The sequence below is a fragment of the Callospermophilus lateralis genome, chromosome 5 (genome assembly GCF_048772815.1).
Source record: "Callospermophilus lateralis isolate mCalLat2 chromosome 5, mCalLat2.hap1, whole genome shotgun sequence".
NCBI classification, from domain to species: domain Eukaryota; kingdom Metazoa; phylum Chordata; class Mammalia; order Rodentia; family Sciuridae; genus Callospermophilus; species Callospermophilus lateralis.
Genome location: NC_135309.1, coordinates 153266631 through 153291609, shown reverse-complemented (window position 1 = coordinate 153291609; position 24979 = coordinate 153266631). Strand labels below are relative to the sequence as shown.

Below are 24979 nucleotides of genomic sequence, written 5' to 3'. Positions count from 1 at the left end.
CCGGGTTGCTGAAGGGGCTGGGAACAGTGTGACTCAGCAGCTGCAGGATAAACCCATTGTCTTATAAAAAAAGTCATTTTTATAACTTGGTGTCAAATCAGATTCCACTCAGGATATGGTCTGGACATGGTGTGGATGTGCCTCCAACCATTCATGTGTTAAAAGTGTCACCACTTTGTGAGTCCTGAGAGGGTGGGGACTTAATCTGACCATAGGTCTTGGGAGGTGATTGATTAGATAAGGTCATCAGGATGGAGCCTGACAATTAAGCCTGGTGCTTCATAAGAAGGGGGAGAGACCTCTGGTCACACAGATGCATGGACTCCTGCTTCTCCCTGTGTGACCCCTGTACCACCTTGAGGCTTGTCAGTAAGAAGGTCATCATCATCATTGGTCTGGGGCTGGGGCTCGGTGGCAAAGCACTTGCCTAGCATACCTGAGGCACTGGGTTCCACCCTCAGCATCACATAACAATTAACAAAAACAAATAAATAAAGGCATTTTGTCCATCTACAACTACAAAAAGATTAAAAAAAAAAAAGAAGAAGAAGAAGAAAAGATCATCATCAGATGTGGGCCCTTGACCTCAGGCCTCCTGAACCATGAGCCAAACTAAATCTATTTTCATTAAAACTTCCCAGATTTGTGGCATTCTGTCATTGGCAGCACAACCTGCAGAGATACAATTTGTAAGATTTAAATGAGAAACAGTGAAAGGGATCAAGATTGAGACAATTTGGAAAGATAAATACAATTGAGTAAAATACTACCAACTTACTTTGTTTTCTAAAAATGGGAAAAATAGCTTAGCTTTTCAGTTACTAGTGATACAAGTTAGTCCTGGGCTCTGCAAGGGTCCAGTTGAAATGTGCTGGATTATCCAATCAATAATAATAAGAAGAAAAACAAGCCAAGTAACCTAAATCTAATATTGGTACTTACTTATATCAGAAGCTATGATGCCTATAACCCTCTATCCCAAAAAACCATCAGCAAAGATACAACTAAACACATGAATGCAGGCACAGCACCGCTCTGCACAGTATTTCTTAGCAAATCCTCTACTCATGAGAATCTGGAAATAAAATAATAGAGGTCTTATATAAACTAAAGGGATGGAGAATTTAGAAACAAAAGTCAGTTGAACAGTTACAAGTCTGGTTGATCAGTCCATCTGGTCTCAGTGATGACAAGATCCCTTTATCTTGGAAACATCAGCGGATTAGTTCATCAGGGCTGCTGTAACAAATACAACTAGGTGGCTCAGAACAACAGGAAGTTAGTGTCTTACAGTTCTGGAGTGGGAAATCACTGTGGACAGGCCCTAGGGAAGGGTCCAGGCCTCCCCAGCATCTGAAGTTCTGCTGTGGTCGCTGAACTCCAGCCTTTGCATGACATGCTCCCTGCACCTGTGCCCAAACCTATGCCCTTGAGAGAATGCGAGATAGCAGACACGAGCAGTGGATGAGAACTTAAGAAAACATGCAGTACAGAGCAAATCGGTTAGTGCACAGCCCTGCCTCAGTGGTGCCTCAAGATCTGACCAGACAGCCGCTTCAGGACCCCCGCCTGCCTCTCAGCTCTAGAAACTATTCCTCTTGCAACAAGAGGATGATAGATAAATTCAGGGGAGGACAAAGATGTTTGCTCACAAGGGCCTAACTGATAAGATGTCTTAACTCTAACACCCCACATGAACACAGACCAGAGGTCCCCAGAGAAGAAAGCAAGATGATTAAGATAGAGCTCACCCACCATAAATAAAAACCTGTTCCAGCCAGGACCTGTCAGCCGGGCCAAGATGGTGTTAGCTAACCTAGAGCCCAGAGGTGACAGTCGGGAGGGAGGGACCTTCTAACCATCTCCCTCCTACCTCAGTAAAAGCTGAGACACAAAGAAGTGAGTTGAGGCTCTCCTCTCTGGGTGGACCCACCCTCTCCTCCTTCTCTTCTAATAAACTTTGCTAAACTTTTACTAAGTCTTGCTTGAAATCCTTTCATGCAAGAACACAAGCCAATGACACAGTGCAACCTTTGCTAAGATCATATCTCTGGTACCATCTTAGCTCCTTATCAGGAATGTCAGTCAAGCTGGGTCGGGAGCCCCTCATCTATCAGAAGTTCATCTCTCCACCCCCTTCCCAGTATTGAGGATTGAACCTAGGAGTGCTCTACCCTGAGCTATATCCCCAGTCCTTTCATTTTTGATTTTTAAGACAGGGTCTTGCTAAGTTGTTGAGGCTGGCCTCGAACTTGCAATCCCCCTGCCTCAGCCTCTTGAGTAGCTAGGATTAGAAGCATGAAACACTGCTCCAGTCTCAGAACCTCATCAAAACCTTAGTTTCCAAACTAAGATCACATTTGAGGTAGTGGGATTAGCACCTCAATGCATGAATATTTGTCATAATGTGATACAACCCATAATAATCACATAATGCAAGGAAACCCATAATAATCAGAATAGAAGGTTATAAGTTGGTTCATGGTCTCCCTTTTATCCCTTATTGGCTGCAAAAGGCAAGAGTTGGAAAGATCAAGAATGAAAATCTATTTTAACTTTCTTTCAAGAATCAGATCTTCAAGGACCTAAGAATAAGACCAGAAACTGCAACTTCTAGAAGAAAACTTGTAGGGTCAACACTGCCACATACAGTAGGACTCTGATAGCTTAGGAAAGAACTCCAAGAATAAATAAATAGAATGGCATCAAATTTTCACACAGTAAAGGAAACAGTGTGAGGAGAGAACTATAGGATGGGAGAAATTGCCAGCTACTCTCCCACAGAGAAGAAATATCCAGAATATATAGAGAACTCCAAAAACTCAACACAAAAAATAACCCCAAATGACTCATTCAATAAATGGGCAACTGAACGAAATAGATACTTCTCGAAAGAAGTAGTACAAAGGGCCAACAAATATATGAAAAAAAAAAAGTTCAACTTATTTAACAATCAGGAAAGTGAAAATCAAAATACACTGAGAGTCCATCTCACTCCAGTCAGAATGGCAATTATTGAGAATACAAACTACAAGTGCTGGAAAAGATGTGGGAAAAAGGAACACTTTTACACTGTTGGTGAGAATGTCAATTAGTTTAGCCACTCAGGAAATCAGTAAGGAGGTCCCTCAGAAAGCTAATAATGGAACGATCCTATGACCCAGCTATACCACGGCGTGCTATTTATCCTAAAGAATTAAAGACAGCAAGCCCAGAGTGGTGGGGGCATGGCTGTAATCCCTGCAGCTCAGGAGGCTGAGGCAGGAGGATTGCGAGTTCAAAGGCAGCCTCAGCGACACTGAGGCGCTAAGCAACTCAGTGAGACCCTGTCTCTAGATAAAATACAAAATACGGCTGGGGATGTGGCCCAGTGGTCGAGTGCCTCTGGGTTCAATCTCCAGTACCCCCGCCCCAAAAAAATCCCTCAAAACCCAAGAAACCTTAGATCCTTAGATGCTGCCTGCCACTGACCTCAGATGCCCTTGCAGCCAGCTGTGAGAGGCACTGTGGTTCGCTGGCCTCTGGCAGCCTTCCCTCTGACAGCAGCACCTCACCCCCGCCACCCCATCACCACTGCCACCTCCACTGTTGAAGTGGAGGGAGGCCAGTTCCTAGGTGGCCAACAAGAAGCCATCTGGGATTCTGGCCAGTCCCACAACATGGGCGTAATCTGAATGCGCGTGTGCAGAGCCTGCTGGGAGTTGCATTCCACACATGCACTTGTTTTGTTCAGTCTTGGGGATTGAACCCAGGGCCTCACACACACAGAGCAGACACTCTACCACAGAGCCCTTTTGACTTTTTATATTGAGACAGGGTCTCAGAATAAGTTGCGGAGGCTGGCCTCAAACTTGAGATTCTCCTGCCTCGGCCTCCCCCTGGTAGCCAGGATTACACGCGTGTACCACCATGCCTGGCCCTCACCCACCTTCTTGAAACAGGTCAGTTTGCCAAAAATCAACCCGTGGAGTAACTTTAAAAAAAAAAAAATTAACAATTTGTTAAATTTATTCATTTCTTTAAAAATACACCTTTCTTAAATTCTTATAAGTTTACAGTAACTTGTACTGAAAGGATAGGCAGAGCTGCAGAGGACTGTGAGAGCCCCAGGGCCTCCGGCTTGGCGTTCTCCCTGCCTTTGCCTCCCCCTGCCATCCTGCCCATCTTTCTGCAGCAGGCTCTCTTCTCTTTCTGTGAATAGTCTCTCCCTCTTTTCCTGATCTTCAGCCCACTCAGTCTCTCTCCCTCTCCTGATCTTGGCTTTCCCCCTCCTCTGACTTTCTCTGGGGTTGGCATGCAGGGGGTGCTGGGCATGGCTGTGTAGGCTGTCCACTGCACAAAAGTGGCCTGCCGGCTCTGCCTGCCAGGATCCATCTGGACGGATGCCCATGTCCATTGTGTACAAAGGGGTTGGGGAGGCCTCGGCAGCAGCAGCCTGTGCTTTGCATGGATTCTTCTCCACATCCTGAAACAGAGGGGCCCCCGTTCTTGGCTCCAGCTCCCCAAAGCTAAATCAGCAGGGAGCTTGAGAAGAGAAACATCAAATGCTCTTAAAATGCCGTCTGTGAAGTCACAATGAAAACTGGTCAGCTATAAGCCACCAAAACTGTTCAAGCTGATCCACCCAGCATGAGGGTTGTGAACTTCAGAAAGAGTTAAAAAAAAAAAAAAAAAAAAAAAAGACATGTTTTGGGTAAACTGGCAAATTTGGTCATTTTAGCAGCCTGATTTGTTGACTTTCACCAAACTGGCCTGAGATCCAGGAACTGGGTGGTCTGTTATCCTATGAGTGTACTTCTCCCCACCAGCAGTATTGCTGGAGAGATGCACCCCACCCTGGTCGGCAGCTTGTAGTTTCCCCTCCAGTCGGACCTTGCAGGCATACAGAGGCGGGTTCCTATAAGCTTAGAATGACCGGCATCCTTCCCTGAGCTCAGCTCTGGGCAGTTCATCCCTGACACTCTCCTCGGCTCACCATCCCCTCACTGACTACGGAGACACACACACACAGCGGGCACCGTGGATTGAACTCAGGGGCACTCAACCACTGAGCCATGTCTCCAGCCCTATTTTGTATGTATTTAGACACAGGGTCTCACTGAGTTGCTGAGCACCTTGCTGTTGCTTGAGGCTGGCTTTGGACTCACGATCCTCCTGCCTCAGCCTCCCGAGCCGCTGGGATCACAGGCTCAGACCATTATGCCTGGCAACACACACAGCTCCGTAGGACACACTGTCACTGTGTTTACAGTCAGCACACTGGCCACAGGGACCGCACCTCTACAGACAGGTTCAGTGCTCCAGCGGCCTCTGCTCCCGGGGCTGTGCGTCTGGAAGGCCTGTCTGTAATCGAGTCTCCCCTGTGGCCTACGACTGGCTGGCTTCCTAGAGCAAGCACACCCTTTGAAGCTCTTCTTCCAAATGGCTTTACTCTGGATGTATTTTTGGATCGTGATGTCCTTCACCTCAAACAGCAGCTTGCCGGTCTGCGGTCCCCTTGCTAATCTCAGTCTGCACCATGCCCACTCCTGCGTTGCTCTTGAGGGGCTTCATTTTTAGATGACAGTCTGCCGTTTTGAAGCAGCAGATCTTTTGAACTGACGAAAGATGCCCCTTTCCCCATCCTCTCTCTCTTCAGATGGTGAGATCAGTCAGCACTACCCATGGAGCATGCTTTGAAGGACTGAAAGCAGGATGCTAACAGGAACAGAAACCCACTCCTGTTTCTCTGCTCTACGCTCCTCCTGAATTCACCTGGTTTTCCAACTGGGCAGAGGACATTAGCTGCTTTTCTTGAAACCTAGTGATTAAAAAAGCCTTTTAGGGTAAGAGTGTGAGGGCAGAAGCAGCTTGTGGAGTAGGTAGAAACTTCAAACTTAAATTGAAAATCTATAGTAGGGAATACATGTCATCGTAGCACACTGTAATATCAGTCTCTTATTGTCCAAAGTGACAGTAGTATTTTTCAAAGGTCAAGTCAGGCATTGAACCCAAATTGTCATGGCCTGAAAAGGAGCCCTTTCTGATGAAAAGAGATGAATTTTGTTCTGGGTAGTGTAAATTTCTCTTCAAAATGCAGGTAGTACTGAGCTTGGTGATGCACACCTGTAATCCTAGTGAATAAGGAGGCTGAGGCAGGAGGACTGCAAGTTTGAGGTTAGCCTCAGCAACTTAGCAAGACCCTGTCTCAAAATATATAAAGGGCTAGGGATGTGATTAAGTACCCCCTGGGTTCAATCCCCAGTACCAAAACAAACAAACAAACAAACAAAAAAAACAAATCTCCAAGTGCAGTTATTATCATTGTATCATTGAGTGTCTGTAGGGCCCATGGGGTCAGCCTTCTCTAAGACTCAGGGATAAGAATTAACTTCCCCAAAGAGCTACTGTTGGGTGGTGCACAGGAAGCTGTAGAGTCATAAGGAAGCTCACACTTTATACATAAAATCATCTACTGGAATACACAGGGAGCACACTGCTGTTGAGTTGTTTCAATGACCTCTGCTACATTAATTTCCACACATTAAGATGTTTTAAAAGTCAAACAATAAAAATAGACTCAAGAGTAAAGGGCCTCTTAAGAACTTTAAAAATAGAATAAACTGAGCATAATGAAAAAAAATGTGGCTCAGGAAGGCAGCTGGTGTGTGTGGGGGTGTCTTCCTGATCCTCACCCCAGCAAAGAGCTAGCTGATTGCCCATTTACTGTGCCCCTCTGTCGGGCAGGACAGCAGACCCTACGGACCACATCCCAGGCCTGCCCGATGCGACTCCGAGCCCAGGAGCAGCAGTGATGTATAAGAACAGCTGTGGCAAGTGGAAGAAAAGGCTCGTGCACCTCAGAGAGGCAGCTTCATATGGAATTTAGAAAAACAAGGCTTCATATTTTTCTACGTGTTTTTTTTGATAGCAATTTCTCTAGCCAAGACATTGGATTGACTGATTTAGTCATGATAAGGATGATGAATGTGAGAATTTTATAAGCTAACCCAAATACCATGGTTTCTAATGTTAAAGAAGCCACCATTTCTTCAAGCATGATGTCAAGCGCTCCAGTCTGGAAGCCCAAGGACCAATATTTGTTCTTATTCTTTGGAAACAGCACAGTTCACAGGACAGGGCCCCAAAGGGCTGAGTCCTGGCCTGTTCTGCTGGGTACTTGGACAAGCTGCTTGTTCTGTCTGAGTCATTTCCTCTTCTGAAAATTATAGGTTTTGACTAGTTCATCTCCAAGTTCTGTTCCAAAAAAGAATTCTGAGTCTTTTATTTCTCAGGTGAGTATTTACTGGGATGCTTCTAGTTATAGATGTTTTTTCAATCTGGGAGTAGAATAATTAAATACATAAGACCTCTACCTGAGAAACGCAAGCCTTTTTCCAGATCCCGAGTCATTATCACTTCTTTCTTTATTTTTCTTTTTTGATACAGAATCTGGCAATGTTGTCCAGGCCGGCCTTGAATTTGCCATCCTCCCACCTCAGCCTCCTGAGTAGCTGGGATTACAGGTGTGTACCACGGCAGCCAGCACTATAATTTTGTACACGTACAAATTATTGCCCATGAACCACAGAGAGGACTGTCCTTACACCCAATACAGTCAAGTTCCCCGTCACATGCCATTCCAGCTGTGGGAAGATGTTTATATGGGGGAAGCAGGCGGAGGTAGACCTCCGGTGGCAAGTCCGGCACAGCCCAGAGCTGCTGGCTTTCTGTGTGAATGACGTCCAAGTCACAGAGCCTGGTGCGGACTCAATTCAACTTTCGACTCCCAGTCATTTAACAAAGTCTCCAAAAGCTGAGGTCTTTTCCTAGAATAGAAACTTCTCTGTTTTTTCCTAAAATACTCTTTTAAACAGTTTCAAAGTTGTTCAGTGTTTTGCTAATATTTTAGGGAACTATGGAAAAACTTGCACACTACAGAAAGAAGGAATGCCAACGGAGAGGCAGGTCGCTTGGGGTCACCAGCGCCACCCCAGCAGGCCACGCTATCAGAGCTCCTCCCACTGAGGCAGTGTCGGGAGAGGTTTCGGACATGCCCACTTCACAAGGGACAGAAGGGTGTGAGGGGCACTGTTAGTGGGGATGAGCCGTTGAGGACTGAGGCTACGTCTCAGAGAGGTCAGAGGCCTTCTGTGACGGGCCACTGTCTGGAGTTCTCCCTGTCACAACCTACTCAGGTGTGGGAGCGATGCATCAAATATTAAGTTGTAGCCTGCAAAGCAATGTCTGTTCAAGGTTTCAAACCTATGGTGACTTGGTTTTAAAGGCCCACTAACAGGTCTTATCAAGTTAAATGGTCCTTATGTCACGGACGGCACTTACTGTGCTCCTGTTCTCGGCATAACCCAGTGCCTTAAATAACCTTTGGTCCTTATTGGTTGCTTTTTGGACTACTGCACATAGCCAGGCACCTCTATAACATACTTACATATAAAGGGAAATAGTCTATAGGACTTCATGGGAAATGTATAGCCACAACAATGAACAAGAAAAACTGAACTGAATTCAAAAGACCCCTATTTTTTGGGAGGTGGGTGGGTACTGGGGGTTGAACCCAGGGGCACCTAACTATTGAGCCATATTCCCAGCCCTTTTTTGGTATTTTATTTAGAGACAGTCTCACTGAGTTGCTTAGTGCTTCACTTTTGCTGAGGCTGACTTTGAACTTGCAATCCTCCTGCCTTAGCTTCCTGAGCCTCTGGGATCATAGGTGTGCACCACCACACCTGGCCCCAATTTTGTTTTATCCTCATTTCATCTCTATCTTTCCAACTCCAATGGCACAGTTTACCCGGTAAGGCTGCTTATACATGTTTCTTTGCTACTGTTGATAGACATTACGAACCACCTGAAATTACACACCAAGTCCTTTGGGTTATAAAACACATACATATTTTTTCCATTTTTTGGACTTTATCTCACACATCTGAATTTCCCATGGGATGGTGATAAGCGAAGGGTGTGTGTTGTTTATTTAAGAATGTGCACCTGGACACCCACAGATGTACAGTCGGCTGTCACCCACAGTTGTTCACAGTTCTATCTTCAGCAGACAGGGCTTAGGATCCAGTAGGGGCTCAATAAACAGAGGCAAATTATGGCTACATCAGCATAATGTAATAAGAAAGGAACTTTTACTACAGAAATAGAAAAAAAATGCCAATTAAATTAGAGAAAGGGACAGGAAATGGTTATAAAGCTGATTTTGGATGTTTAAAAACTGGGCTGGAAATTGTTTAACAAGACGAGAGCATTATTCAAATTAAAGGCAAAGTCTGACTTTCCTGATCAGTTAAGAGCCCTGAGAAATGCCGGAACTCGATGGCCTCCACTGAATAACCATCATTCACATTTAGGGAAGAAAACATTTTGAAGAGGGTGTTGATTGAGTTAGCACGGCATCCCATTATGGAACACACGATTTCTTCCTTTAAAATGGCAATTTCCCTCTTTACAAAACACAGAGAGAGGGTGGGGGGGGAGAAGGGGGTACGCACACCGTCTTCCCTTACCGTCAGAGACAAGGCCATGCAGACGAACGTGAACTTCTTGATGTGGGCGGCAGTGACCGTGTTGCTTGTGCTCACCAGTTTATTGCTGGGGTTATTCTGGGGAAAGAGAACGGCAGTGGTGACTGGGCCCAGGGTTATCCTTGGCTGACCCCCCCAACCCCCCAGGGATCTCAAAGAGCATCCTGTTCTCCTTGATGATCCTGAAGTGCCAATTTCAAGTGACAGGGTGGAAGATGGCTGTCACACTGGGTCTCCCAGACAGCTGTCATGTTCGTGCAACACTAACCAGAGCAAATGCTGGACTGATTCAGTCCTTTTCCTGTAGTGCTGGGCTGCTCACCTCACCTGTCCAGAGTGGCTCTAAGCTGCCCCTTGCAGCCCAGCGATGCCTTTCTAAATGCCACAGCCCTGCTCAGTGATTCTGGGTTCCTCTCCTTCCTACCAAATGGACTGAGATTCCTTGGGCACTCAAGGCCCTGCTCAGCATGATCCAAACTCACTTCCGCTGTTTCTCCTCCTGCATCCCAAATGGGGCTCCCTGCTCTTCCCCCGCACACCAGCGCTTTTCTTCATCTACCTCCTGATTCTCAAACCGCCTCTCTTCAAGGCCATCATCTTCACAGCCCATCTCCCCAAAGCCTTTCTGACCTTTGGCCTCCTGGCCATCCTGTGGGTCTTGCCTTCTGAACTACTGACCATGGGGCTCTCTTAGGGTGGACCCTGTCCTGGAATATGTTCAGTCCCCATGAGGCGGTGTTGCCTCTGAGGTCAAGCACTCTGCGTCTTGCCCTCTGTGGCTCTGAGGTACTTAGCACCATCTTCTTTGAGTGAAGAAGGTCTCAAAGAGCATTTGCTGCACTGAATGGTCCAGCCAGAACTGCAGTGGCTCAGATGTCCTCTCATGGCGTCCCACTGCCAAGCATGATCCTCACCCCATCAAACCAGTACCTGGCCCCGTGGCCAGGAAAATCAACAGAGAGAAAGATCCCCTGCCTCGTTACGCATCCAATTAGTCCCAGAGCTGACAAACAAAAACAATCTCCAACACCTGGCTCCATGTCTTGCCTAATGAGACACACGCATAGGAGCCTCGTGGAAAATGCCTTTGATTCCTGTCACTGCGGAAGCTAAGGTAATCTCCCTTCCCCTTGTGGATGCACCAGCGCAAACCTCTCAGTGAGTGTACACTTTAAAATTCCACTCTCTAAAGCATGTCTGCTTTTCTGAATAACAGACTGTACACATCCCACCATGCTGGTGATCTCTCATCCACCCCAGGGTCTGTAAGAGGGATGCCCTGGTGGTAGAGTGAGAGGGGGCCACACTGAGGGAACCAGGCAACCTCACAGCACACGCTCCGCCTGTGCTGATGGCAATATGCGAGGGCTCCTGCAGGGGCACTTTTATTGGTGAAAGAGCAAATATTTTATTTGCAAAATAGCAAATACTTCTGCAAATGTGGCCGAAATGAACTCACATGCATCATTAAATTAGCATGGTTATTTCATTTGGTTGGCCTGATGTGCTCAGGAGCATATTCTTTCATGGATGATAATTAAACAGAGAAAATTTAAATTTCCTAATCTGACCTCACAAATCTCTTATTCTTGACTTTAATAGTCAAGGCAATAAATGTGGGAAGTCCACCCAGAGGGTCCAAGATGTTGGCACTCCAATAGTGGCTTGGTGTCCTCACTGGGATGCATGGAAACAGTGGGCGAGATTTTAAAGGGATTCTGAGTAACTCAAGTTTCCGGCCAGAGGTGCACTCATTAAAGGGATATTTTTACAGTTCCTAACCCCTGTGATTAAGAACAAAGTAATGTTTTCCTTGGATGCTCCTACTAAGCCATACAGTGTGATATTGTTCAGCTTTATTATTTCAAGATGGCCCCAAACCAGTTTCAGATGGGACTTTCCTTGGCAGGAGGCTCTGCCATTTCAGCACCTGCCCATGTCATCAAATTGCAGTACATAATCTTATTCTCCAGAGGAAGAACTGAAAATGGCAAGAAGACTTACATCCATTTTGTTTTTTCTCTATATGCCCGTTCCTTGAAATGAAAAAAGTAATTTCCATCCGTAGACTGGATCCAACCCACTCAACACAGCGTCCTCCCTGTCTGCAAGTGACTCAGGCCTCCTCCGAGGGGGGCAGTAATCAAGAGCATTTCTCAGCAGCAGCTGTGCACCTGGATGCTCCATGTGACTGTCTGCAGCAGGTTGTGGGTGCTCTAACAGACTGCTGAGGAGGTTCCACACCAGGAGAGTCCTGCACCGATGGCCCAGCTAGCTCCTGCTGGGTTGCCTGGTGGGATCCCCACCGCATGGAGGCGAGTTAGTGTTTGTGGGTAAGCGTGGGTACACAGGGACAGAGAGAAGGTGACTGGAACACAGAAGCCTGCAGGGAGCTGCGCAACATGGAGGGACGTAAGGGCAGGAGGTGAGAGAAGAGGGGCTCATGTGTGTATTCACATAAGCATGGACTAACACGGACTGAATTCTGCCTGTGGACTGTAGGCGCAGAAGAGGAGGTGGATGGACAGTGAGTGGTCCATCTCCACCTCATCCCCTGAGATGCTCTGTAAGGTGGGGCTAGAGTGTGGCATCTCCCCTAGGCCCCCACTCTACCTGTCTTGGTCCCTCTAAGAAGCTCATGTACCATTTCAGGGGGGCATTTTAGAGACTGGCCTTGCTTGTGTGGCTTCCCGGGGCTCTTGTGCCCACAGGATCGGGGTGAAGGTGGTGAGGGCAGGAAGGAGAGGCTCCAGTGTTAGCCAGACTCAGAGCTCCAAACGCCCAGGGCTGGCCTGCAGCAGACCCGGGTCAAGGGCTTTCCTCACTTCACAGAGCTGATGTTGGGCTAAGATAAGAAGGAATTAGCAATGGCTCTGAGCTAGGACTATGGAAATTAAAGACAAAACAAGGATTATCAATGGCCGGTACAAGTGGCAGGCTACTTTGCTTCTTTTCACTTTTCCTTTTAAAACATTGCATGTTATTTTCAGTATGTTTGACTGGCCATTTGGAAAGGCCTAGAGATCCAAATAATGTAGATGTCAGGAAACAGATATTTACTGAATGACAAGCAGGAGGGTTCTGACAACAGGTCAGAAGGGTCAGGTGCTTCCTGTGGTGGGGCCAGCAGCTGGGGAAGGACAGGGCTGCTGCCACAGAGGTTTTCAGCAGGAGTAAGTGTGTTGCATCAGAACCAAACTGGACACAAGTCTTGCTGTCCAGGCAGTGTGCGTCACATGCACCCCAGCCACAGAGAGACAGCCATCTGCCTATGAGCTTAGAGTCCCAGCCTCATGTCTGCACCTTAGCCACCTAGTATGAGGTCAGCAAGGTACTAATTTAAAGAAACAAACCACAGAAACAAAATATAACATGTTAACTTTTTTTGAGAGTTTGTTTTCCCTTTTGCAAACAAATAATTTCTCAATAGGAATAACCTGAAAGTGGCCATAGGAATATCAATTTGAAAGAGCATCAATGTAAGCATAATGTGCCCTGCTATTTTCACAGGGAAATACCCCACAGTTACCTTCAGTCCCCAATACTGAGTGAACCCTACAAAGGAACGTGGGGTTGAGAAAAAGCAGTGCTCCTCCTCTGAGATCCCTGTCTATCAAACGGTTATGTTAAAAGCCTGCTTCTGACACCATGCCCCACAGGCCTCACCTTGTCAAAAGCAGGATAGACAGCACGGATCTCCGTCAACCAACCATACGGCATGTGACCCACAGGGTATGTCGCTGTCAAAATTGCCACTGCCTACAGGAGGAAGAGGGGGCAGCATTAGCGTGGGTGTCCACAAAGCTCTCTAGGAGCTGCAGCGCCATGTGACAGGGCCAGGAGCAGATCCCTCCACACTGGGTGACCAGCATCCGCCAGCCACAGGACAGCCCCGAAAGGAGCAGAGGTGACCCCAGAGGAAGTGACCCTACACAAATCCAGTGAGAAACAGGCTTGGAGCACTAGCTTGAGAAGCCACGATTTCAGTCAGGGTTCCTCCCCTTAGGCCCAAACAAATTCTCTCTAGCCTAGGCCAATTCTCGAGACTCAATGTGAAATTGGGAGCCCTCGCCGCACTCTGGAGAGTCTGCTCAGCACCCACCTCCCCACCCCCATTCTGTCCTTCGGGGGACTGACACCACGCATGCAGTTTTGAGCTACTTTCCATCTCAGCTCACTCCAGGCTACTCGGCCAGCACGGACCAGTTTAAAATTTTAATTTAGTAAAATTTAATAAATGTTCATATAGGAAGAGCAATCGAAGTAATTCCACAAAAAAAATGAAAGTTTCTTTTCTTATGTGACTGAAAAGAAGAAAAACTAGAACATGGCACCTAAAGCGCCATCTGGCAGAGCTCGACTCTCACTCACTGGGAGGAAGAAGCCTGTGCTTTCCTAACGGACAGAGCAGCAGTGCCCTGCGTGCCAGGAGCTGCGGTGAGGGGTGGCGTGGCCTGGCGAGGCGTGGGGAACAGCACAGCGCCGTGAAGAGGTGCGCCTCACCAGCCTTCACCCCGGCTCACCAGCTGTGTGACATGAGCCCTCCAGGGAGTCCCTCTCTGTTCCTCCAGCAGAACAGTGAGAACATTAACACCCATCTCACCGGGTTGGCGGAGTGGTGAAGTGCACACAGATGCCTGCCACATAAGTAGACACCATGCCACTGCCAGCAATTTTCAAGTGGCTCTCATACAGAATTTGCTATTTATGTTTGTTTCTTTGTTTTAAGGAGACAATGGGGTTCCCGCACACAGGTCATGGGGGTCTCATACTTTTTACTGGAAAACTTGAAGCATTCAAGTAAAAAAGCTCCTGTGACAGAAGCCACCCAAGAGGACATCCATGACTCAGAAAACAAAGTCCAGGAGCAAACCGAGGGGAGGGAAAGCGTTCTGCTTTTGATTTACGGGCTTCTCCCTGCCGGCCAATGTGAACAGCTTCCAAGACATGGAAACTGGCAGGGTGCTCCAGGCTGGAGCCCTGCTGGCAGGGCAGGCCAGGGCTCCGGGCTCCTGCAAAAGCCACTCACATAAACAGGAGGCCCTAATGAGTGGCCACCAGCCTTCCTCGAGGATCAGCGGTGCCAGAGATGGAATTAATTCTCCAGAAGGCCGCGGAGGAGGAAGCAAGTGAAGTCATTCTATTTGTTCATACCCAGCTTGAAAGAGGGAAAAAATGAGTCAACTCTTTCTTTGGAGAAGCTGCCAGTTTCCAGATAAACTTCTTGAGTTGTGAGTGAGTAAATACAGGAGATCCTCATTTGAGGAAGGCAGACTGCCAGGGAGCACCTGATGGGTGGGTGCTGTGTGTTGCAGGAGGTGACGTGCAGGTGAGGGTAGGCAGGGTCAAAGTGGAGGTCCTGTCCCTTCGGCTACCACCTGACAGATGCCATCATTCCCGCAACTACAGGGAAGAGGCCACGGGCCACCGCCATGGAGGAATGGAAAGGCCACTGTGGGGGGGGGGGGGCGGAAGACCTATTTCTAACACCAGCCCAGCTTCTAGCTACTCCCGTCCCTTCACCTTTCCGTTCTGGGAAATGAGGATGAAGCAGATGTTTTCTTCCATAATTATAAGAATTTAAAATTACATGTCCATTAGTCACAAGAATGAGCTCCTCATGGCCTTCCCGCATGGCTTCCATAATTAAATACTGTAGAACCTTTAGAGCTCTCGAGAGGAACTGGAAATAAGTTTTAATTCTCGTTTCCCCAAAACAAGGCATTTGTCATTTCCGGCCCCCCACCCCCAGCCACGTGCCTACCTCTGTAGCTGCAGAACTGCCACCAAGGTCCCGGGAAACAAAGAGATTGACGATGGGCCTACTGATTCTCTGTGTGGCCAAAATCAGAGCCAAAGGCCACCAGAAGCTCAGCATCTTTCTTATTGTCGCATCTCCCTGCATTAAGAAATGGAATTGAAGTCTGTTAAGCTCTAGAAGTAGAACAGGAAAAACAACTTAGAATGGGAGCTTTTCCTTTTTATGCCAATCATGAGTCAATTCACTGTAATTAACAGTAATATAAGGAAATGCCTCTCAGGATAAGCCAGGTTGAATTAAAATAAAACATATAGTTATTAGAAATAACTTCAGACAGTTGGCAAGCCAAGGTGAGATCAACACAGGCACCAAAGCTTGACAGGTTCCATCTAGGGAATCCCTAGCCAAGGTATAACCCAGGCCTACGGCCTGAGAAACAGGTTTGAAATTAGTCTTTGTTTGTATCACCACACTGACCGGCTAGAACATGTCAGGAGGAGGCTGCTCTTAGAAATAGAAAATTATTATGATCTATTTTGGAATCACTCAACATATATCAATATGCCTAATTATTTCTGCACTCTGAGAATTGACTACAGGGTTCTTACTCTCAAAGCTTTCACAGAAGGTACATAAACTACTCAGAAGGATAAGCAAAGTAAAAGAAAGAAAAGGGATTTGCTGAGACCTCTGCAGCCAAGGTGTGTGCTGTTGGCAAAGCCTTGCTTTCATCATGCAATTTTGGTTTTGATTCTTTGAAAGGGTAAGAGTTACATCACCCAACCATCTCAGCCACTTTGATTTATTTCCCTTTGCTGGTGGCTGGATGTTAAGAGATGGATTGTTACTGTAAAGACCAATTTGATGTGGTTGGCCCAGGGTGGGAATAAGTAGGGAGGATTCCACTGATGGTCTGACCTCAGGTAGAGGTAAGTGGTCAACATGATTACTGTTTTGACATGACAAAAGTGATGTGTGGTCAAGGGGGGGCAGGTGGTGGAGTGTGGTGATATATTCAGGGCTACACATGAGCATTCTGATCTGCCTTACAGCTAAATGGAAACAAACCCGACAATGCCTAACACCTGTGGGTGGAACTCTTAGCATTAAATAAATCAGATGCTGTTCTGTTGGGATGAACAGAATGGCCACTGGGAGAGGATCTGTATCTTACACTTGCTTGTTTCTTATTCAACTTCCAAGGCAAATCAGACTCTGAGGAGGAGGCTCCTTAGACCAATCCCAGGCCCCTTCCCTGGTGTTGGAAGCTCTCACATTCTCATTAAAGTTCATGTGCTGTCGGGGGCTCACGCCCAATGCCTGCTTCTGTGTTGGTGTTACCTGCCATGTGGGCTACAAAGCTGCTCGAAAGTAGAGACCGTATCTCAACGTTTCTGTCACCCCAAGGTACCAAAGACTCTGTTTGGTCTCTAGGAAGTAGGTTCATGAATAAGAGACTGGCACTGGCTACAGAAATCATGAACACAGTCCAGATGCCTGCTACGCAACTAGAAATCATAAAATGCGGACTCAGAGCTGCCAGGGTCCTAAAGCTTTCTTGACTGCAGAATAATTTACCATAGAGAGAAAAGGAGGCACAAGTGTGGTACCCATCCATGGCCTGACACCGTGTGCTATGTCTTGGTCTCCTCCCGGGGCCATGGGGAGGCTGGACAGTGACCTCTGAGATCCCTTCCACCCCTAGAGTTTATTCACCACCTTTCCCTTGAGGACACCCGGCACCAGGCCTCTGGGAACAACATCATGAGGAGGAGCTCGTGGCACCGAGTGCTTGTCGTGCACAGGTGTGAAATGCAAGCTTCCACTCCGCTGCAGAGACCTACCCCCAGCTCTGGTCCGCTTCGGTCAGGGATGATGTCGTGGATATTCTTGTAGTAGCCCAGGCACAGGGTGGTGCAGCGCACAAGCGCGCCCATGTACAGGGAGAGGATGGGGATGAGCAGGGGCTCCCGGCATTCCAGGTGGCTGTGAAGCAAAATGGCTACGAAAACGACCTGCAAGAGAGGAGGAGGGGCGGTCAGCGGGAGGACAGGGAGGCGGGCGGCAGGGTGCAGGCCCACCCTCCCCAGTGAGGACCTTGATTTTGATGGAGAGGGCAGAAACGTGAGCTGTGGCTCCACATGTCTCTCCTACGACTCCCATGAAGGTATCGGGGTTCACTGGAGGAACTCACCCTGGTTTTGATAGATGCACTCCCAGGAATTACTATAAAAACACCTAAATTAAAACTTAAAGTACTAACTTACTTCTGTAAGTGGAAGAGGCTGAAATTACCAGAGCTGCAAGAGCTTAAAATCATAATAAAGCACCAATCTCTGTTGATGGTACAGTCTCCAAAGCAAATCTGATAACTTATTAACCTCCCCATCCTGCAGAAATCAGAGAATCAGTCCAGCCTCTGCCCAGAGACCACCTGGGACCCATGCTCAGAAGGTTCTGGAAGCATACTGAGTAAAAAAGTAGGTAATTGGGCAGGAGGCTTATTCCTGACCAACAACTCCAATGGCCAAGTATCCATGGGTTGGGAAATTATCTGCAGCCAGGCCAGGATCTGTAATATCAAGACCTTGATTCCCTCTGCCGCAGGGAGCTCAGAGCAGCAGCAATGGAGAGATCTCCTCTGAACGAAATCAAAGTCTTAGATGCCAGAGTGGTTTGCTCTCAGCACAGACAGACATGTGTGCCCAGGCTGTCATTCTGAAGCACAGTGAGGCTGACCTTGTCACTGAGTCCTCAGGGTAGCCCAGAGCACAGAGGTGCCATGTGGACATAACCAGGCTGCCGGGAGCATAGGCCATGTGAGTGGACACACATCCAGGCAGCCCTCACACTGTGCCAGGGACACAGTGACACTGATGGAAACAGGATGCCCAGGACTCTCCCCGTGATTGCTGCTTCCAAGTGGACCACTGCAGTGGAAGGACACCTTGCTGGGATGCACGGGTGAGGCAGGAGACTGGAGCTTTGTGGTGTGGACACAAGACCCGAGGATTTATCTGATCGAAATCCCCTAAGGTGCCCTCACATGCAGATTCAGGGTGAGTATGTCCACAGCAAGCTTCACATTCTGCAAAACCCACAGCCTAAACCACGATGGGAATGTTTAGCGGCTGAAAACTGTGAAAAACGAATTCGTGAAGATCAACACCTCCTCTGCCCAGTCCAGGAAACTCCCGGGCTGTCAGGACGGCTCTGCAAGACAGAAGCCCGCAGAGCAAGCAGGGCCAGGGAGAAGGACCTGGAAGAGAGGGAAAGGGAAGACACGGCCAAGGAGGAAGTGTGCCGAGGACCCGACAGCGTCCCCAAGTGCAGAGGGGACCAGTGCATGACTAAGCCAGCGGAGCTCCCAAGACCAAGGTGAAGATGCCGCCAGCCTCCCCCAGGTTTCTAATAGACTGATGCCCTGTGGCCCAGCATTTGCCACAGAACTGACATCTTCAAGGCAGAATGTATCATTTATCACCTCAAAATATCATGCGTACCCTTTGCATTTCAACCTGGAATTACAATTCTGAACCTGAGAGAGCCATCAGAAACATGTCAGATTATTTTCTGAGGGAACCAACGGTTTCAGTGGAGAGCATTTTCCCAGTGAGAGCTGGCATCCGCTGGCCCAGTGCCAGGTGCTGGGATTCAGTGATAATAGACGGCCCCAGAATCTGTTCTGGGGCCGACAATCTAAGGGAGGAGGCAGACACAGATCAGTGAGTGTTCCCTGCCAGCCCAAGTGAGGCAGATGGGTGGAGAAGGACAGAGTGTGGAGCAGCAGAGGAGGAGGGCATCTCTGCTGGGAGCGGTCAGGCCAGGAGTGAGCAGGGCTCAGGGTGGGAGGGAGGTGGGGCAACGAGGCAGAGCACTCTCCTGGGCAGAAGGAGCAGACCCGCAAAGACCCCTGGGAGAGGGCTCATCCATGGCCAGGCCCTGCAAGGAGGAGCTATGATTGGTTGATTGCAGAACAGAGAGCAAGTGGGGAGAGGAGAGTACGGGGCTGCAGAGGCCACCAGCCTGTCAATCTTCAGACCCTCTGTAGGCCAAGATCAGGGTTGGGATTTTTATCAAGAACACCAGGAGGCCACAGCTCCAGAGGCACAATCAGACAGCATGCAGTACTCACAAGACTACCAGGAGGCTATTTTTTAAGCAGGTGGTGAGACAGTCAGAATTTCACTGGGAAAAGACCACTATGGCCCTGGGGGGAAGAGTGGAGGGAGTAGGTCAGAGATGAGTGGGGAAGCTTCTCAGCACTCAGCTGGCAAGGGTGACCCCTCAGACCAGGCAGAGCAGCAGAGGTCGCACTCTAAGAAAGCTCTAGGGTTCACATCTCAGTCCTGGTGCTAAGGGAACACCTTTCAAGAGTGGCTCCTGGGTTTCTGACCAGATGGTAATGCCACAGATTTACTCCACCAAACACTTCACACAGAAGATCTTTAATTCAGGCTGAAGGCATCATTGAAGGAACTGAGTAGAAATGCCACAGAGGCTTTTGGATAGCCTTGCTTAGGGCTCTGAGGAGAGGGAGAGGATGCAGATATTTAATAGGGGGGCAATATGCATATGACAAATATTATTGACTTAGGGCACAGTATCAGTCTGTTTTTGTTGTTCTAACATACCTTAAAAAAACAGCCTCCTGGTATTCTCTAAAATACCTGAGGCAGGCTAACTTTATACGTATTAAAGAATAAAGAGGTTTACTTAGCTCACAGTTCTGGAGGCTGAAAGTCCAGACACCATGGTGTGGGCTCCAGCAGGGACACAAGCCTTCTTGGCTGTATCCTATCATGGCTGGTGGCAACCAAGGGAACATGGGGAAATGATCTCAGCTTGAAAGCAGGAAACCAGGCACTGGATCCCCACAATCCCTTCTGAGGGCACTCCCCCAATGACCTAAGCCCACGAAGCCTACTGCCACACTGAGGGCCAGGCTTCCAACACAGGAACCTCTGGGGGACACATCACACCTGCACCACAGTGGGCTTGAATTAGGTTCAAGTGCTTCTCCGTGAAGCAGGATGGAGGTCATGGCTGGAAGTGAGCAGCAGGTGGAGACCCTCTGAAACAGTCCCTAGGACACAGCGGAGGGGGTGAGGAGGTCTGGCACTTGTGATGGGGTCCTCCAGGCACTGGGCAAGTTTCTGAAGAAGCATGTGCTTCCTGGGGCAGGCGAAGGAGGGTCCACAACACGGGTTCCAATCAGGGCTGGGATTTTGTCAGAAGATACAGAGAGACAAACGAGTAGCAAAGAGACTTTAAAATAATGCAGGGAGAGTCTGATCTGATCATCAGGGGTCTTGCTGACCTCAGGGCAAGGGCAGATGACAGCATAGAAGGCAGAGGACATTTCTCATAAACCCCTTGGCAATATTCAGCCTAACAACTGGAACCATATTACAACAATGGTGACCCCAAAAGTGATCACATATTTGAACCAAACCAAGAGCTTTTTTTGTATTAGTGTGTGAAATCAATTAGCTTAGGAAAGTTGTTATTATTATTATTTTTTTTTAAAGAGAGTTGCCACTGAAATTCAAAGCATATTAACAAATTTCATTTTATCATTGGCAGTTGCTCACTATGCCAGTGCTGCATAGGATCTATTTACCTATGACCAAATTAGGAACTACCAGAGGCTTTCAGGTAATGAGAGAGATGAAGCTTGGCAAGGCGAGAGGGAGACTTAGGAACAAAAATGGAGTTTATTCCCCCAACCAAGTTGTGGTAGGAACCCAAACTGCGAGGTTTAAAATAAACCACTCCACCAGGAACCGCCCGAGGCCAGATGGCATCTGCACCCAAGTCCCTTGCTGCTTTGAACCAGATCTGTTTACTCCCCAGGCAGAGGCCAAGATCAGGTCTGAAACCAGCAGGGGAACAGCTGTGGGCGTACTGGCAAAGGCGCCTTCACGACTACGCTTTTTCTTCTGCCCTTGGATGCCCACTGTATTTATCTTTGGCAAAGTTACACGCTTTCTTCTGTTTTCTTTCTTATCTTTATAATAATGCACCTGTACAGATGCTCATGGCTTGCTGAGGCCGACATGTGAAACGGGAGGAGCTTCCTTCGCTTCGATTAAGGAGTGAACAAAGCAGCTGTCTCTCAGCGGATGCTGAAGGCAAGAGTGGGAGGGAACTCGAAGAGCCCCACCAGAACACCCAGCAGCACATATCAAAGCGCCACCCCAGCTGTGTCCAGGCGCGCGCACAGCCTTAGCAGGAACGTATTCAAATTGCTTTAATAATGATCCACGGAGGAAATGCAATTGATTTGGAAGTTTAATTCTTGGTCTTTAGGGAGGTCAATCTAACAGCTCAACAGATTATTTCAAAGAGGTGGTTTAGAGATGAGGGAGCATGAAAGGGGCAATGCGTGGGGATGTTCCTAGAATGAGAATTTGGAAGGGCGCTTAGAGATCATGGTCTAACCTCCTCCATGAAACAATCATTCCACCAAGTCCCTGATTGTAGGAACTTAGCCTAATTGATAAATCAGAGTAATTAAATCTAATTTTCTATTGAAGTTTTTTGTGTGGCATTCTCAGTGGAAGAAGAAGGGAAGAGGAGAAAATCAGGAATGGGTGTGGCCGTTAGATGTGGATCCAGCAGAAGGTGAGGAGCAGCCTACTCAAACACTCAGGAAGAGAGTGGGGCCATCCCCTGGTTCTTTTTAAATGTGGGAAAATAATGCGTGAATGGCAGCTCTCCCTGGAAACCTGCATAAGAAATGCCATTTAAGAATAATTCCCAGCTGGGCACGGGGAGGACGAGGCAGGAGGATCATGAGTTCAAAGCCAGCCTCTGCAATGGAAAGGCACTAAACAACCTAGTTAGACCCTGTTTCTAATAAAATACAAAATAGGGCTGGGAATGTGGCTCAGTGGTTGAGTACCCCTGAGTTTAATCCCTGCTACCCCATCCCCAGAAAAGAATAATCTCTAAGTGCTCACTTTTGAACTGAGTGACAGGCTGTGTATGGCTAAACCATGCCGAGGGCACCCGGCCAAGTGCACAACAACACTGTGATTACTGTTCAGTGTACCAGGTGTGACTCTGAAGTCTTTTACACGCACACTTTCTTTGTAAATAATGGTCAAGAGCTGGAATGTGGTGCCAAGGCAGGGGGATCACAAGTTCAAGATCAGCCTCGGCAACCCAGCAAGGCCCTATCTCAAGATAAAAATGGAAAGGACTCAGCATGTAGTGCAGTGGTAGAGTGCCCGCAGTGCACAGGAGGTTTCCTTTTCTTAGTCATTTATCCTTTGTTGAAGTCCATATTTGATGAACCAGTGCTGCAGAGTAGTGCAGAAGGCACCCCCTCCCATAGGCCGAAGCACTGGGGATGGAACCTAGGGCCTTGTGCATGCTAGACAAGTGCTCTACCACTGAGCCACGCCCCCAGCCCTGTGCCCCAACATAAATATGGCATCGGTTGTCAGTTCTATCACATTCAGTGGGTCATTCACCAGGTGACCCTGAGGACCTCCAATTGACACAAAGACCACAGTTACCTGAGCTATGACATCTGAGATTGAGGCACATCCCACCAGGAAACTGTATTTGTGTTTTAAGAGAATGCCAGCATGGGTCCATGCCTGCCAGAAAGAAAAAAAATTGCCATGAGATACACTGTTGGGATGATATTGTTTCTCATTATGATTTACTGGGTATTCCTGAAATATATTTTACACATTCCAATGTCTTAGCAGCACAGGTATGATAAATGTTTAGTTGGTGAAATTACTGTCACTGGGTCTGGTGGCTAAATCCATGTTAGATTTTTTTAAGTGGAAGAGTGAGTACATTTAAGTATATGCAGACTAGTGTGGTCATTCTGTTTGGGTGCCTGGCAGATTTTGGAATATGATCAGATAGCAAGAGCAGAGGAAACCCAGTCACCCGTGGAGCAGGATGAATCTCAGAAGCATCCCTCCTTCCAGGGGTGCAAGTTACAACCAGGGCACTGACTTGGTTCTGCGGATCACAGTCGTGACGGTTCTCACTAGCTGATTCGGGTTCTACTGTTTTACTGTCTTCGGGTTTGGGCAGGACCTGATATGACCTTTTGTGCCTTCAAGGGAAGTTAAGATGGAAAGAAGTACCACGGCAGGCAACCCAGAGCCTGGACAGCTGGGTTGGAGAAGGCCGGATGCTCTCGATGGGATCTGTTTACGGACTGATTTTCCTTCTTACCTTTGGACTGGTTTAGAAATAAAATTTCATCTGAGATGGACACAATCAGACAAGTATGCTCTATTCCCCAGGTCTGTGTCCAGACTTCCTATAGCAGCTGTTATGTCTATGTCTCAGCTCAGAGACTCAGGATGCCAAATGTTAAAAGAAATACAACCACAGATAACATTCACAACCATCACCTGTGGGCTGTCCGTTGTTGAAAGCCATCTGGATAACAAAGCTTCATGGCTTCCAAATATTCTCTCTCCAACCCACTACTGGGTATGGATGTGTGTGTAGGTGGGAGAGGACAGAAATGACCTGCTCATTATAAATGCTCATTATTTAAGGTTTTATTAGCAGTTCTCTTACTGTTATAATAAGGTCTTAGTGGGAGGACTTAAAACATGGAAGAAAAGTTAGCAATCAACAATGTTCTGGTGCTATGCACATAGACCATCCCTCACTAAAATGCTTAAGACTCGAAATACTTCTGATTTTGAACTTTTTTAGATTTTGGAATATGATCATATATTATAATGAGGTATCTTGAGGTTCAAACCTAAGTCTGAACATGAAATTCATTTATACATACCTTATATACATAGCCTAAAAGTAGTTTTATACAACATTTAAAAAAATTGTGCATGAAACATAGTTTCACCTGAGATTGGTTATAGAATAATCCAGACGGGTTGTCACATTGGTGCTCAAGAAATTTTGGTGTTTGGAGCATTTAGGATTTGGATTTTTGGATTAGGTATGCTCCACTTGTACTAAGTTTTTGAAACTATTTCTCATGGCAAATAAATAGAACTGAAGGACAGTGGAAGACAGGGTATTTTAAGAGTCCATGAGTCGCTTTTGCTAACAGTCTCCAGTTCCTGGAATTCACTGTATAATTACAGTTCTCCGTGGTTAGGTTCCCACTTCCAGCTCAGAAGGAGCACAGACATTACAGTGGCACGGTGGCCTCATCCGGGGGTCAGGCCTTAACTCTTTCAGAAATGTGAAGAAGGTCACTTCATTCCGTTCTCTAATGAAGTGACTGAAAGCCCTGCGCTTCCTGGAAGTGGGGATGGGCTGCAGAGAGGGTACCCACCACACACATGTACTCCTGCATCATCTCCCAGGGAAAACATACTTGGCAACAAGTAAGAAGAAAGTACAGGTGCACGGATTCAGATGGCCCAGTTCTCTCACCTACAGTGACATCCCCACAACTGAGGACCAGACCTTCATGTGACAACTGGTTTAATATTTAAGGTTTCCTTGCAGACCAGAAGACAGCCCTCGGAGCCACTGAGGCCATGCAATAATTGACCACAAACCACTTAAGACTTCTGAAGACCTTTCAGCAGGTGCATTTTACCCATCTTCCTGCTCCAGGGCTTGGGACTGTGGCCTTACCTCTACACAGAGGTCCATCTACTCCTGTGTCTAACGCATGTGCAACTTGAGGTAGGGGACAATAAAAAGTAATTTAAAGTAGAGCCCA

At 47.5% G+C, this 24979-nt stretch overlaps 1 protein-coding gene across 1 annotated transcript in view; it reads right to left on the bottom strand.

Annotated features, from left to right (window-relative positions):
- Ankh (ANKH inorganic pyrophosphate transport regulator) overlaps positions 1–24979 on the bottom strand; it is a 136327-nt gene that overhangs the window by 26077 nt on the left and 85271 nt on the right. The window contains exons 4-8 of the mRNA XM_076857454.2: positions 22818–22901; positions 17136–17306; positions 15295–15429; positions 13197–13289; positions 9513–9608 (exon numbers count right to left, since the gene is read on the bottom strand). Of these exons, the coding sequence (XP_076713569.1) occupies positions 9513–9608; positions 13197–13289; positions 15295–15429; positions 17136–17306; positions 22818–22901 (579 nt within the window). The remainder of the gene's footprint in view (positions 1–9512; positions 9609–13196; positions 13290–15294; positions 15430–17135; positions 17307–22817; positions 22902–24979) is intronic.